The sequence below is a fragment of the Podarcis vaucheri genome (assembly GCF_965113315.1).
Source record: "Podarcis vaucheri genome assembly, chromosome: 1".
NCBI classification, from domain to species: Eukaryota; Metazoa; Chordata; class Lepidosauria; order Squamata; family Lacertidae; genus Podarcis; species Podarcis vaucheri.
In genome coordinates, this window is record NC_138759.1 from 75,700,056 (window position 1) to 75,714,864 (window position 14,809).

Consider the following 14,809-nt stretch of genomic DNA (forward strand, 5'->3'; position numbering starts at 1 on the left):
AACAACTTCCATCATTCCTTTTTGATTCAAAAAATAGAATTATAATTGACATTATGGTGTCTTAACTTTGGGAGGCAGTGGCAGTGAGTAGCAACTGCCACAAAGAGAGCCCCATTTGTAAGACAACTGTCACTAGGAAAAGAGACCCAGGGGCTTTGTCTCTGGGTCACAATGGCGGAAACATAATACAGGATCTGAAGGTGTTGCACTGTCAAAGGTTTTGGATTCCAGTGGCTCCCTCCCTCAGTAGTGACAGAACAGCACCTTCCCCAACTACCTACTTAGTTAAATTAGCGTTCTCTTTATGAAGTTTATCCTATTGTCTGAAGTGCTTATCGCTTCCAAACCGCATCTCCTTTCTTCATCCATATAGATTTGCTGCCACCTTCTCTGAAGAGATTGGGAAGGTCCTTTGTTGTGGTATCAGGGGCAGGGAAAGGAGTGCTTTGTGTGTACTTAGGAACTTACATGCCTTTATGTGATCTTCAGATTGGGACGGGGGTGTTGAAACTAGTTTCCTCACTCCAGTGGTGCAATCTTGTGGCTTGGCTGAAGTTGCAGTTGCTGGGCATAGGCTACCTTCTTTTAACCCCCAAGGTTAAGAAAAAGTGTTGTTGCAGTTTGAAGCAGCGATTACTAGAGTCAGGAGCACTTGCCTGCTCTGAGGCGAGCTGGAACACCATAAGAAATGAAGCCTGTCTGTTTGATGCATCCATCGCTCTGTGTCCATCAGAGTGGGGAGGTTCAGTGATACATCGGCCCCTTCTCCACTTCTCTCCAGCACAGTTCTGACCCTGGGAAGGGGGGGGGCAATGAGAGGCCTATTAACTGGGCTATTTTGCAGTCACAGGGAAGGTCCCAGCCTATTTTTCTGAGAGCTGCTTGAGGAAAATAATAATAAATATGGAAGCACAACTACTGCAAAACACATACATATAGTGCCCATCAATCTCATAAGGTCAAGGGTGAAATTCACTCTGTAGCCTCTTAAATACTTCCAAGCCTCTGCTGTTTGAGAAAGAATATTTATAGATTTTTGACTGCCAAGTGAAATGTGCCTCCACTTTGCCTTCAGTTTTTAATCCACACCAAAAAAAAGGGGCCAAGGTATCCAGAATTTGGAAAATACTGATGTTAGGAGTCCATAATTCAATCAATAATATGTATAATGGTAGATAATTCATCCTACAGTGGTATCATGTTTCAAACTGAAGAGAGAAGTGTGTTGGGGGAGTGGGGGGTGTAAATGGGAGATTGAAGCATTGTTTTTTTCTCTCCCCATACAACTGTAATCTAATAGATATCTGTATTATATGATCATCCCCCATGTGTTTTTAGGCATACTTTGAAAACGATCACTGGGTTCGCTATTTCCTCCACACTGGGCACCTGACAATTGCTGGTTGTAAAATGTCCAAATCTTTGAAAAACTTTATTACAATAAAAGATGCACTTAAAAAACACACAGGTAAGAGAGAAATATATATATATATATATATATATATATATATATATGGAAGGAATACTTTCCATTATTTTATTTTTTTATCATTTTTGTCATTTTTGAAACCAGCTAATGATTAATCTGACTGATTTTTTTTTCATTTATGAAAATTTCTTTTCTATTGTCTTTGGCACCGTGGTTTCTGCTGTAGTCCCATATCCTCCTACACTTTTCCATTTTCTTTTTAAAACTCTCAACAGCTCGGCAATTACGGCTGGCTTTTCTTATGCATTCCTGGAAGGATACTCTAGACTATTCCAACAACACCATGGAGTCCGCTATTCAGTATGAGAAATTCATGAATGTAAGTTCACTTCCCCTCTTCATGTTTTTCTGCTGTACAAATTTTTGGTTGTAATAATGTGATGTATCAGGGGTTTTCTTTTGCTGACTATATATGTATAATATATCTGCTCAGTTTTAGCAGGTTGGCCTGTCGTTTTATTAATCTCTTACCAGATCTGCACCCCAAATCTAGGCTTTGCAAACCATTTTTAAAAGCTCCTGTATCCATTCACCAATTCTCTTATCCCCAAATCTGCTCAAAACAACTTGGTCAACCTAATCTGTTCTATGTGCTTGACATATCCTATATTTGCATATATATATATTGTGGTAAAACAATAGTAACCAACAGGAAACTATCTGCAACAGGAAACTTGGTAGTCAGTGTAGTGTAGTGGTTAAGAGCGGTAGTCTCATAATCTGGGGAACCGGGTTCGCGTCTCCGCTCCTCCACATGCAGCTGCTGGGTGACCTTGGGCCAGTCACACTTCTCTGAAATCTCTCAGCCCCACTCACCTCACAGAGTGTTTATTGTGGGGGAGGAAGGGAAAGGAGAATGTTAGCCGCTTTGAGACTCCTTAAAAGGGAGTGAAAGGCGGGATATCAAATCCAAACTCTCCCCCTCCTCCTCCTCCTCCTCCTCCTCCTTCTTCTTCTAGTAGTAGGAAGTTAAATAAAAGATCTCTCTTGGAAAGGTGTCCTTCAGACTGTAATGCGCAGTGGCGTGGGAGGGGGAATAGGATGTAGGTCATCATTATCCTGTTTTTGCCTGAGATTTGATGAAGGGTCTTGAATTTCGTTAATTGCAAACACCATTAGCTTTTTTGTTAATGTGTCATATCACATTATGCTAAGTAACGGCATAGACAAAAATCAGCTTGACAGCAGGTAATAGAAAAGTTGCTTTTCTTGGCAGATGCAGGGTATATCTTGTTCTTGGCTGAAAGTGAGTCTGATATGAGTATTGAAATAGCTAACTGGACAGTATACTTTGCAACAGGAAGACTTCAGATTGTGGGCTCTTTCCCTCCCCCTTTTAGGAGTTCTTTTTAAATGTGAAGGACATCCTTCGGGCCCCCGCTGATGTGACAGACCAGTTTGAAAAATGGGAAAACCAGGAAATAGAGCTGAATAAAAGGTGAGTGAGAAACCTGTTTTCCCCCTCCTTTCTTCATGAATAGACATTTGTATATTCATGGTAATGGATCCCATTTTTCAAACTGGCATTTCCTTTTGGTGCAAGCAAGTTCCTGATAATCTTGCATTTCTACAACATTTTCCCCTGGATCTCAGTTACTTGTTAATAGCAATCAGACTGCTTGTGTTGCAGTTCCTAGATCCTTTCACGTGCTTTCTTACTGTTTTTCTTAGTTCTTCACATAGATGTGTTTCCTTGCTTATTTTTACTATACACACACTGCATCCCAAAAGCTAAATTCTGAAACCTTCATAAATTAGGAACATGAAACAACTTTATATCAATGTATTTGTTTTGCATACTTTATTCTGTCATGCATGAGTAAATAGAGCACTGGGGGCTATTAAAGGTAGACCCCTGACACTGGGAATTTCCTCTACCCTTTCTTGGCTTTTGCAATTTATTATGCACTGACCACACATTTCTTATTTTTGTTTTCATCACCTCAGGGATTAGAAATGGTTGCTTTAAAATAATACCTGAAAACCAAACTTCTCAGAATGTACTCAGTCTCATTAGACTTGACTTACTGGCTTGTGGATTACGTTTTCTATTCAAACACCTAACTGCTTTGTTAATCCTGGTGCTTTAAATGGCTGTATTAGGATGTCAAGGTAAACTATGGTTAATTGTGAAAACAACCCACAGGGAACCTCAGACTTTATGCAGACTTTCTTTTGCATCTGGTTTTGATTAACCACACCGTAGCCCTGCATCCAAACCTTAAACTGTGGTTCAACTAATTATGATTGATTGAAACAATCCAACTTTCTTAACTCATGATGTAAAGTTGGTTTGTTTGACGCAAGCCATAGTTGACCACAGTTTGTCTGGTTTTGACAACATGACACACTGCAGTTAATCAGAAACAGAAGCAAAAGCTTCTGAACTTCTGATTGCCACATCAGAGGGAGGAAGTACACAAGCCCCAGGCTTGTACCTGTCATGATTTCTGAATGCCACTAATAAATCTTATAGTACTTATTGTAATTCATCAGAGGAGTCAGAAGAGTGCTACATTTACAGATTTGATTGACAGGATTGTTAAAATAACATGCTGTCTCTGTAATGTAAATGTTTTCTGTTTTTTAGCACCATTATATCATATTCTCTTCATGGATTTGCTTTTCTTGTGTTTTTCTTCTCTGATAACTTTTTCTCTCTTTTGTAATTTTCCATGCTTCAGTCCATAACGCTCTTCATATTTCTTATCCTTCATTTACCTGGCAAGTTGTTTGATTCTTTTCTCTCCTTCCAAAGCTGGTTTCAAGATCTGTGTCTTTTTTCAGTATGTACTCTGAAATACAAGAGAGAAATGGTGTATGTGGGAGTCTAGTCAGATACTGACCACTTCTTGTATTTCTTGCTCAATTTCTAACTGCTGCTAAAGCATGTAAATATGCAATTTCCTGACTTGTGCCACTTGAACCTGAGTTTAGATATGACAGGAGGAGTGTACAAGCCTGGAGGTAGGGTTGGCTTGTTTTCATCATGGTAAACCATTGTTTATCATGAAATCTGAATGTTGCCACCAAGTATGTGGTAGGGCTTTTCTCTCCCACTATCTGCCCGTTCAGGTTTTGCCCTAGCAAGCAAAGTACTGAAATGCTTTTGGCTTTCTTTTCCATGGAATACTGGAATCTTTGGCTGAAAACCATTAAGGTTGACACAAATGACATGTTGGTCCTTCTTTGTTTCCCTGCCCTCCTTGGCTAGTTTTTATGACAAGAAGCTAGCAGTCCATGAAGCCTTGTGTGACAACATTGATACACGCACAGTCTTGGAAGAAGTGCGATCGCTGGTCAGTCAGTGTAATTCCTACATCGCTGCAAAGAAGACTGCAAGGCAAATGCCAAATAGAATGCTGCTGGAAAATATAAGTCTCTATCTTACACAGATGTTCAAGGTATGGGATTTTCACAAGACCTTTGAAACTGCTGCATGTGTGTTGTAACTGTGTGTGAATGTGTCAGCCTTTTCACTGTTTAGATAAGACTCCAGTCATTCCTGACCAGGAGTCAAGCTGGAGGTGTTTGTGGTTGCAGCCCAGCAACTTCTGGAGGGATTCCCCTGCCACAAGGAAAGAATTGTGACAAAAATGTAGCACTTTTGAAAGAAGGATTATATCAGTATAAAGGGTGTAGTACTTGAATTGTTTGCAAAGTTTTGCTGTTTCCTGGACATAGATAAATGGTCATCAAACACTGCTATGCAAAGATCATAGAAATATTGCAGTCCACTGTACTTCCAGGAGGCCATGCTATGAGCAGTGTTCACTCTTGGAAATAATGTCTTAATTGCCGCTCCAAACCACTGCAGACAGTGTCCAGGAAACTCATTTGCCCAGCAAAGTTTTGTTCACAGCCTTTGGGGCTGGATTTTCTGTCAGTGTTAAAGTATCTGCTGCTGCGTGTTTTTTCAGTTTCTTTTGTGTTTCACTTGCATAGGTGTTCGGTGCTATAGAAAGCGATGAGGCTATTGGATTCCCAGTTGGAGGAAGTGCCCAAAACTTAAATGTAAGTTGTAGGGAAATTTTACTGTGGCAATCTCAACTCTGCTCATAGCTTTCAGAAAGATTGGATTACATGCTGAAGCAAAGCCACTTTTTTTGCTCGTACGAATATAAAATTCTGCAGTAAAACTGAATCACAGAATTACTCGAATTGCATTTAGGTAAGAGAGAAGATTATATTTGTATGTGAGAGCATAGCAAGGAAGGGCCAGAGTTCAGTTGTTGAGCCAAAGCTTTGCTTGCGAAGGTCATATCTAGATATAGGACTGGGAGGAACTACTGCCAGAAACCCTAGACAGCTGCTGCCGGTCAGAGTAGTCAATACTGAGCTGGGATTGGCCAGTGATCCTACATGGTAGAAGATAGCGTCTTATAGGCGGCATTCAACCAACGAGCCCTGCCAGCAGAAGTGTAAGGACTTTGTTTCTTCTTCTCTCTCCCACCTCAGCCAAATTGATTCTTGGGGGTGGTCAGGAGAACCCCCAGAACAGCACACAGGGGGGTGGAGGGCAGATAGCTCCATCAGGCAAGCAGAAATGGTTGTGCTGATGGAGCAATCTGCTTAGTGCTATACTGAATAGCTCCCAATGCTTCCTAGCAGTATTTTCAGAGGAAACCAGAAAGAAATGGGTTGACTCTCAACTAATGGACAAAATGTTTCATTCTGCAGCTTGAATCTACAGTGATGCCATACCTACAGGTTTTGTCTGAGTTCAGAGAAGGTGTGCGGCAAATTGCCCGAGAAAAGAAAGGTGATGTTAACTCTGTGCTTTTTTTTACAAATCGAAATCTCCACAAATGTGCAGTTGTCTTACGAAATGTCATTTTTATTTGTACCGTATGCTTTGTTTTCTTCCTCATACTTGTTCATCTGCATGCTCGATATGGGTGTGGGCACATAGACACATGTACTCTTCAAAACTCTTACAGCCAAAAACTAGGGAGGTGTCTGCCTGCATTTGCCTTGTGTTTTATTTTGCGTATGAGTCTGGGCCAGCTCTGCCATTAACCAGATTGAGGCAGCTGATTGTGCAAGTCATGAAAGGGCAGCAAATCATTTATTTATTATTATCGTATTTTACTGCCAGGATGGAGCAGGCACTTGTTGGATTTTCTGCCTTAGGTGCCAAAAAACAAACAAACAAACAAAAAAGACAGCTTTCCTCTGTATCTTGACTTTGGGTCAGGGTTGAGGATGTGCCATTTGTTGTTTCACCTCAGATAGCAAAGTTTCTTGGACCATCCCTGGTGTGAATGTCTATGTATGCAAATGTGTTTACATATATGTGTTTGCCCTGTTCTTACCAGATGAAAGTAAATGATGGCCCTTATTTGTATTGTGAGTTTTCAGAATGCCGCCTAACATTATTCCATAGGATATACCAATTAAAACTCGTGTGTTTTGACAGAAAAATCCCTATAATGTATGTGCTTTGCTTTTGAAAAATACATAGAATTTCTCTTAACTGCATAGTAGTAATCTTACTGTGGTATGTCAGGGGTTGTCTTCCCTCAGTTATATTCCTCTGAGGGCATATTTTTGAAGCTGGAAAAGAAAACCTGTGTATTCCGTGGTTATATCTGATAGTGCCTTAGGAGCTAGTACTTAAACTTGGGGTGTGTGAGTCCATCACTTCCTGCAGCAATGCATGGATAAGACTGAGGGGCAGGTGAACTTCATCAAAAGGCAAAGGACCCTAAACAGCGTTCATTACAACTTCCTATAAAACTCTGAGCTGAGGCAATGTGCCTTCTTATCCTCTTATTTTCAGACATTGCAGAGCCTCATCATTTATATGTGGAAAGCTTTCTTTCTTTCTTGAGAGAGAGAGAGAATTGGAGTTTCAGCAAAGTACTCGCTCAAACATTGATCATGAAGCAGAGGGTCTTAACTGTGGGATATTAAAATGCCAAGCAAATAAAATTTCCTTTATCCCTGGTACAAGAAGAGTAGACACCAGAAACCCTGAGAGCAACACTGGTCATTCTTAGCAGGGAGCTGATTTGCTTTTTTGATGTTCTAGTGATAACGCACAGTGAATGAAAGAAAACTACCCCCCTCAAATAATTTGATAGCTGTACATTGAAAAGAATTTCCCCCTCAAGTGATACCTTGCCAAGGAATGTCAGTCGGGTTTTCTTTTCAGCTCCTTCCTTTGAAAATAAGGAACTTCAAATCATGAGTTCAGTCGCCAAACAATTGTGTTGGCTCACTGGAGCAAAAGTGGTGAACTCCATACTGGTGCACCTATAGAAATCTAATAATCTTCTTCATAATTGTGTTGGTTATAAGTAATCAAATGCATTTATGTACATGCAGGAGCAGTGTGCATGCAGACGGGGTGGTACTTGTTTTGATATATCTCTCTCCTCTGCATTGCACCACCAGCAGCATTTGAGGGTGGAAAAACCCTTGAGGTTCAGAAGTATTTGGCTGTGCAATTGGAGGAAGGAGACTGCTGTACTGAAGCAGATTGTAGTTGAGCATGCCTTTCATCAGGATTTGGCACATGCTCTTCTATGGATTATCACTAAAACCTTCTGTCTTTGATGTCCCTCTGAAAACACACTGTTGGCACACATTAGTCCTGAAGTAATTCCTGATGCCAGAATATTAATTTTTCAGAAAATATAATACCTTGGATAATATTCTCACCCTCCACATAATGTGGGTTTTTTATACACACATCTCTCATTCTCCTCTGCCAAGAAGGAATTTTCTCCTCTTTGCCGCTAAAGTTTAATTATTCATAGTTTTAGGCTGGTGAATATTTATAACTCAGGGAGACATCAATGCAGAGCAACTGCAGAGAATACCTTCCTTCCAGAGCACTTTCAGCTTTTTCTTCACCTGTTTGTCACAATACATTTCAGCGTGTATTTAAAGAGGAGTCTATTATTTTTTCTTGAACTCTCTAGTTTTTATTGAACTACTGGGGATGAAGATATTATTTTGATATTTATTAAATTTGTTAGTCACGTTATCTTGTCCAGGGCAACCCAAACGACTTAAAACCAGGCGGACAAAAAAAAAACCCTCACACAGATACATTAAAACAGAGAGGAAAACATAATTAATTAAAAACATCCCGCCCACTTCTAAAAGACCTATATGCAGGCTTGGAGGCGGGCAAGCAGACTTTAAATCACTATAAGAGGCTAATAGTTTTAACAAAATGGATATCTCTACCTGTTAGGTGGAGTGGGGAAGAACTGACTAATGCCCCAGTTCATCTCAACCTTTTTTCATGAGTTGATAGCTTATGCTGCAGTACTTATAACATAATCCTATCTCACTCCAGGAGACTTTTGACTTCTGCTTTCCAAGATGGAGGTTCAGTGAAAAGGAAGGAAGGGGAGGAAAGCAGAGACAAGGACTACAGAGTTGAGGGTGGGGAGAAAATCATATGTGTCAGGGGTACAGGGACAGAGGCACAGGGAAGGCAGGAAATGGAGAGCGATGGAGAGGAATCCCAGGAGAGCGAGGAAGAGGATAGGAATGACGCAGGGGATTCCATGAGTCTCTCCAGCGAATCAGAGGATTCCCAGAAAGGGGCGCCTGTGGTAAGGGCAAGGGGAGCCCCGGGTGGAAAGTGTCAGGAGCGGGGGGCCAGCAGGGGACCCCAAAGCGGCAGCTGGGAATCAGGGCCAGCCTCCCCACCAGAGCGCAGCGAGGAAGGGGGAGGTTCCAGTGTGTCAGAGGGAGCAGCTCCAGCGACAGAGAAAGGGGAGGGATCAGAGCAAGCCGTTCTCCCGGAAGGGGAGGAAGGCAGTGAGGAGAGTAGCATAACTGTCAAAAGGAAGGTCAGAAGTTGGGCGCGCGCGCCAAGTCCAAATGAGGAGGTGCGCGGGAGAACAGGGAGCCCGGAGGAGGAGGGGCCAGGACCCAAAGCCCACAGGAGGGGGCAGGAGCAGTCTGGAGACTCCGCTTCAGGAGAAAGCAGGAGGGGAGGAACCCCGACGGGCAGAAAGACCCTGCGGAAAAGGAAAGAGAGAAAGAGGTGGAGCAGCGTTAGCTTATTAAACTGGTGTAGGGGAGGGACCGATTCAGAGGGGACTTCTAATGTCTAGGAGAAAGAGACGCGGGGCTGCACGCCTCGGTTGTGGAACCAATAATGAACTGCAATAAACATCCTTGTATATAAGAAGAGCTTGGCATTGGTCTTTTGTGAGCTGAGACCTGAGGCAGCCCTGACAATATGTATTTCTGCTAGCTATTAAATCCCACTGTGTTCCAAGGACCTACTCCCTAGCACATGTGTTTAGGACTGAAGAAGAATAGCAACTGTGGAGTTCTCCCCCACCCCATAGCATAGTGGAATTGGAAATGTCATTCATCCAAAAGGGGGAGAGCAAACCCATTGCTCCATGACATAATAAAAGGTGGTTTCCCTTCTCATAAAACACCCACCTTACTAAAAGATAAGAACTTTTGCAGACATTGATATTAATGGTTTCATTTTATTCTTTGTAATTGTAGTGTTTGAAGTTCTGCAGCTATGTGATTCTCTTCGAGATGATGTCCTTCCTGAGCATGGAGTTCGATTTGAAGATCATGAAGGTAATTAAGTTGGAAATCAAACTGAGCTCCAGTCTTGCTTTCGACAAGTTATTACATCCTGGTGTCTGTTTCCAGCTAACAGTAATGAGGCGCAGTAACAAAATGAATGAGGTTTGTCAAGCACCTTAGACTCCTAAAAGATGCAATGCTAGACACATTTACGTAGAAGTGGCATTTCAGTAGGATTTTCTTCCAAGTAAATATGGTGATGATTTGGATGTGAAATAGACACAACATCAAATAATAGCAAAAAATCATAGTTTCTCAAACTTTCCAAGAGTTGTCCATCAATTAAGTGAGTTCTGCCTTTTATGTTCAACAGTGCGATGTATTTTAAATAGCTGCAGAGAAGTTCAGCAGCATCTAGAGGGCCACACGTTTCCATCCCTGGTGTGTATCATTGGGCTAAATACTTAAAAGTAGTGATATATATGATCATTTATTCCTTGTAATGCTTTTATTGTAGGACTCCCAACTGTGGTCAAGCTAGTGGACAGAGACACCTTACTAAAAGAAAGAGAAGAGAAGAAAAAGGTTATACGTTATTTGAACTAGTTCCTGTCTAGATGTGCCTAGTTTTTGTCAAACGTCATTTGGGACGGTCAGAGGAATATAGCCTGCATCAGTCTCCTTCCACAAGCACAGCTTCTGCTGGGGACCTTGGGCTTTATAGACCCCACCAACCATGCAAAGCCCTTCTGTAGCAGTTGATGGGGCGAGGCAGCCCTGCTCCCTTGGCTTCCCAATAGGGATACAGCTGGTTAGGGGGAGGGGCAAGGTGGTGGGCGGGTGGTGTGGGTGCAGTGATTGTAGAGCTATATTGGCTCCACTGCCCTACTGGTGCTTTGCCAGTCACCTCGCCCCCCCGACCCTCCTGTAATCTGTGGCAATCCTGGCATTTGTAAACCACGTAAACTCCTGTAATTAACACACAATCAACTGACCAAAGGATTTTAACATGGCCAGTGTTCCAGGCTCCTTTTTTTCCTTTTAAAAAGCTCTGCAATTTTTCCTGGCATTTGCTTATCAGAGCTTCTGAATAAGAGAACTCTAGGATTCTCTTGGTATGTTCACTCATTGTAGCTGACAAGTGCCATCTTCAGAGAGAAAAATGAACAAAAATCCTGTCATTTATAAGCAACTAAAATAAAAGTTACTTCCCATTTATAGATGTAGCCCTCAGTGGTGATGCACTCCTATAAAATTAATGACACCATTCTCCCCACCCTCCTAACAAGTACCTTCTGACATAAATCTTGAGATTACTACATTTGCACACATACTATTTTTATTGCATTATGGTGAACCTTGGGACGTGCATATGTATGAGGAACATGCAGAGCTGGTGATTTTAATTCCCTCAAAAGTCAAAGACTGGTTGTTCTTTGTAATTGTAATTGTATAAAACATAGCTGTGGATGATTTGCTAATAAAATGCTCAGTGATTTACTTCTGTATTTTTTAAATCCTTTTTAAATTCTTCTTCCATAGATTGAAGAAGAGAAAAAAAGGAAGAAAGAAGAGGCAGCTAGAAAGAAACAGGAACAGGAGGTAAAGTAACCAAATACAGTGGTACCTCGGGTTACATACGCTTCAGGTTACAGACTCCACTAACCCAGAAATAGTACCTCGGGTTAAGAACTTTGCTTCAGGATGAGAACAGAAATCGCGCAGCGGCGGCGCGGCAGCAGTGGGAGGCCCCATTAGCTAAAGTGGTGTCTCAGGTTAAGAACGAACCTCCGGAACGAATTAAGTACATAACCAGAGGTACCACTGTACTTTTTAAATATGCATTTTAAAGGCTGGTTTTAATGGCACTGATGTCAGGCGAGAAAGGGCATGTTTCAGGCTTTATCTTCCGTTCATGTCACCTACTGTTATGTGAGCTGCAAAGCAGAGCTGAATTGGTAGAGAGACCTTAATCCACACAGCCCCTCAACACATACTTACAAACACATATACACCCCTGAACCACCTTTTGCCCCAGCAGCCGTTCCCAAACCATTGAGTACTTTGGTAGACCTACAGCATGAATGACACTCGAGGACTTCCAGCTGAACTCAACAGCTCCAGCATCCAACAGTATATAATTAGCAGAGGCTGCCAAAGACACCCTCTTTCCAGAACCAACAGTATAACATTTGCAGAGAGTGAGATGTGGAGAGACCTGCCCAGCCAACTCTCTGCTTATAGTCATTTATTCCAAACATTTTGTGTTGGAATCTTTCAGGAGAGAACATTGGGTTTTGCTGCCTAACACAAGGAAATGGCTTCTCAGTTGTGTGGGGTGGCTTTATCTACAGGCAAAACTGAATCCGCTTCAGTCACAGCCTGGTAGCCCAAACATGCTGTATATTCTCTGCTACCACCATCCCAATCTCTCCACCCCTACCATGTGTACAAAGCCTATTTTTGCTCCTGGCGTATGCTTTGATCATCTACAAATTGTTCATGTTTTGCTAGGCCTCTGTCTTCTATAAACATATTGCTGGGTTGCATTTAGAATGGCTCTTCTGTGACCTTCTATAGTGTTATGGAGGATCCCTCCAACTCAGCTTTTCAAGGGGCATAGGGAGCTGCAGGCAGGAGGAGGGATCACTAGAATTGCTCCTCCCTACCCCTTTCCACCAATGGGAGTGTCTTGTAGGCACACCTCCTGCTTGGATCTGGATCCAATTCAATATATTTAAAAGCTCTATCTTCAACACCACAAGTGCACAGAGCAGCATCTCTTTAAAAGGGGAATGCCTTACCAATAGAAAGCTAAAGTAACAAGTGTCTCTTAAAACTTTATGGGGCATTTGTTTTGCAGGTTGTTCTCACATCTTGCGATACATGGTATGAGAAAATAGGGTTTCAGCAGATTTTGAAGATACTTTTGTATTCAGGACCCAAACCAGTTTTAAATCCAAAGACTTATATGCTTTTCTGACACCCTTTTGCGGGGGCGGGTTGTGTCTTAGGAAGGATGAGCATCAGAGTATCAGCTTAAATTTGTTTTCAGGAATTGTTTTGATGTAGGCAGGTTAATACTGGCTGTGATATTCATGTATTCCAGAGTTGTAACACTTTTTAAATATATTGCAGGCAGTAAAATTGGCAAAAATGAAAATCCCACCAGGAGAAATGTTTATATCGGAGCATGACAAGTATTCCAAATTTGATGAAAATGTAAGCATTACTGGGATTTTTCTTCCTTGAATATTGTATTTAGGGATCCTGGGGAAAGCTGCTAGTTCAATCCTGGACAATATAGATAGACAGACAGACAGACAAACAGACAAGTATTATTTTATTAACATTTGTGTAGCACTTTTAAGTGATCCAAGTGCTTTACGTTCATTATCTAACTGCAATCCTTAGAACACTCTGTAAGGCAAGGCAGTATTATCATCCCCTATATTGTATATTGGGGAGGAGGGGAAGGGAGACAGTGGCTGAGAGTTCATAACTAGAGCTCAACCACCACACTACACCAGCTGTACAACCTATGCACGTTTATGCAGAAGTAAACTCTACTGAATTCAATGGGACTTGCTCCCAAATAACTCTGCATCGTATTAAAGCATGTGAGTCTTTTGTTACAGCCACAAATTCTAGATCCTTTTCATATTTGTAACTTTGACACATTTTTCACCCCTCTGCAATGAGGATGCATGTCTATGGTTTTCTGTGCATGCAAAGGGAAATAGTGATAAGGCAGGTGAGTCCTAACAACCCTACCTCCTGCACCTAGAGGAGACAGACATGTTGACATCCAGAAGGACTACTACCTGATACTTAATAAGGAGGTTCAGCCTTAAACTCTTCCAAATCATTTCCTAACTTGATGTGTTACTGCTTTTTTTCCAGAAACTTTTGGAGTTACATATGTGGTTTATTGGGCTTGAATAAATAAGCAAAGAACCCAGGTTTTTATTTTTCTTGTTGATAATGCCTAATTACTGGTGAAAAGGGATAATGCTATTGCATTACCACAGCAGAAAGAAACAAAAACATTGAGATAACATTGTCCTAAGATAATGAATTAATGTTTTCCAGGGGTTTCCAACTCATGACACAGAAGGCAAAGAACTCAGCAAAGGTCAAACGAAGAAACTCAAGAAACTCTATGAAGCACAAGAAAAACTGTACAAAGAATATCTTCAAATGGTTCAGAATGGAGTTGCAAACTAAGAACGAAACTTGGACAGTCTGCATCTTCAATAAAATATACAGCTGGATAACCTTTGTGAGGGGAAATGCGTTTTCACTGGGCTTTAACTTTCCACATTGTGCTGAACAAAAAGTAATGCTGCAATCCTATACACACATGGGATTAAGTCCCATTGAACACAATGAGACTTACTTCTGAGTAAACATGCATAGGATTGCACGGTTAATATCACCTTGTTTAAAACGTCAATAAAAGTTTTGTTAGTTAAATAAGGTTCTGTAATATTTTTATGTGATACAAGTCAATAAACAATTTGCTAACTGTCCCTAAGAAGACTTTTTTGGGGGAAATAGAGGTGCGTAGGGGGAGGGGGGATCAGAGACAGTGTCCTTTCCATCTCTACCATCTGTAGCAGCATCAGGTTGGACTTTGGCTCCATGGAACTCTGGATTCAACCCCTTAATTTTAGCTGGACTTATATCTTTTGTGAGAAGCCATTCAAGCCAAACTCACAATGTCTCAGTTCATCTGTTAAAACTATGGGGAGAATTCTGTTTGTAATATGGATAGTACATGCACTTAGCTTTGCTCAA

The 14,809-nt window shown here is 41.4% G+C and overlaps 1 protein-coding gene across 2 annotated transcripts in view; it reads left to right on the forward strand.

The window, feature by feature from the left end:
• CARS1 (cysteinyl-tRNA synthetase 1) overlaps positions 1-14,541 on the forward strand; it is a 34,618-nt gene extending 20,077 nt beyond the window's left edge. For both annotated transcript variants that reach the window (XM_082193341.1, XM_082193342.1), the window contains 11 exons: positions 1,339-1,468; positions 1,705-1,808; positions 2,830-2,927; positions 4,704-4,893; positions 5,435-5,503; positions 6,170-6,251; positions 9,980-10,060; positions 10,527-10,594; positions 11,552-11,611; positions 13,148-13,231; positions 14,102-14,541. In XM_082193341.1, coding sequence (XP_082049467.1) covers positions 1,339-1,468; positions 1,705-1,808; positions 2,830-2,927; positions 4,704-4,893; positions 5,435-5,503; positions 6,170-6,251; positions 9,980-10,060; positions 10,527-10,594; positions 11,552-11,611; positions 13,148-13,231; positions 14,102-14,236 — 1,101 coding nt within the window. In that variant the 3' untranslated portion in view covers positions 14,237-14,541. The remainder of the gene's footprint in view (positions 1-1,338; positions 1,469-1,704; positions 1,809-2,829; positions 2,928-4,703; positions 4,894-5,434; positions 5,504-6,169; positions 6,252-9,979; positions 10,061-10,526; positions 10,595-11,551; positions 11,612-13,147; positions 13,232-14,101) is intronic.
• Positions 14,542-14,809: the final 268 nt, after the last annotated feature.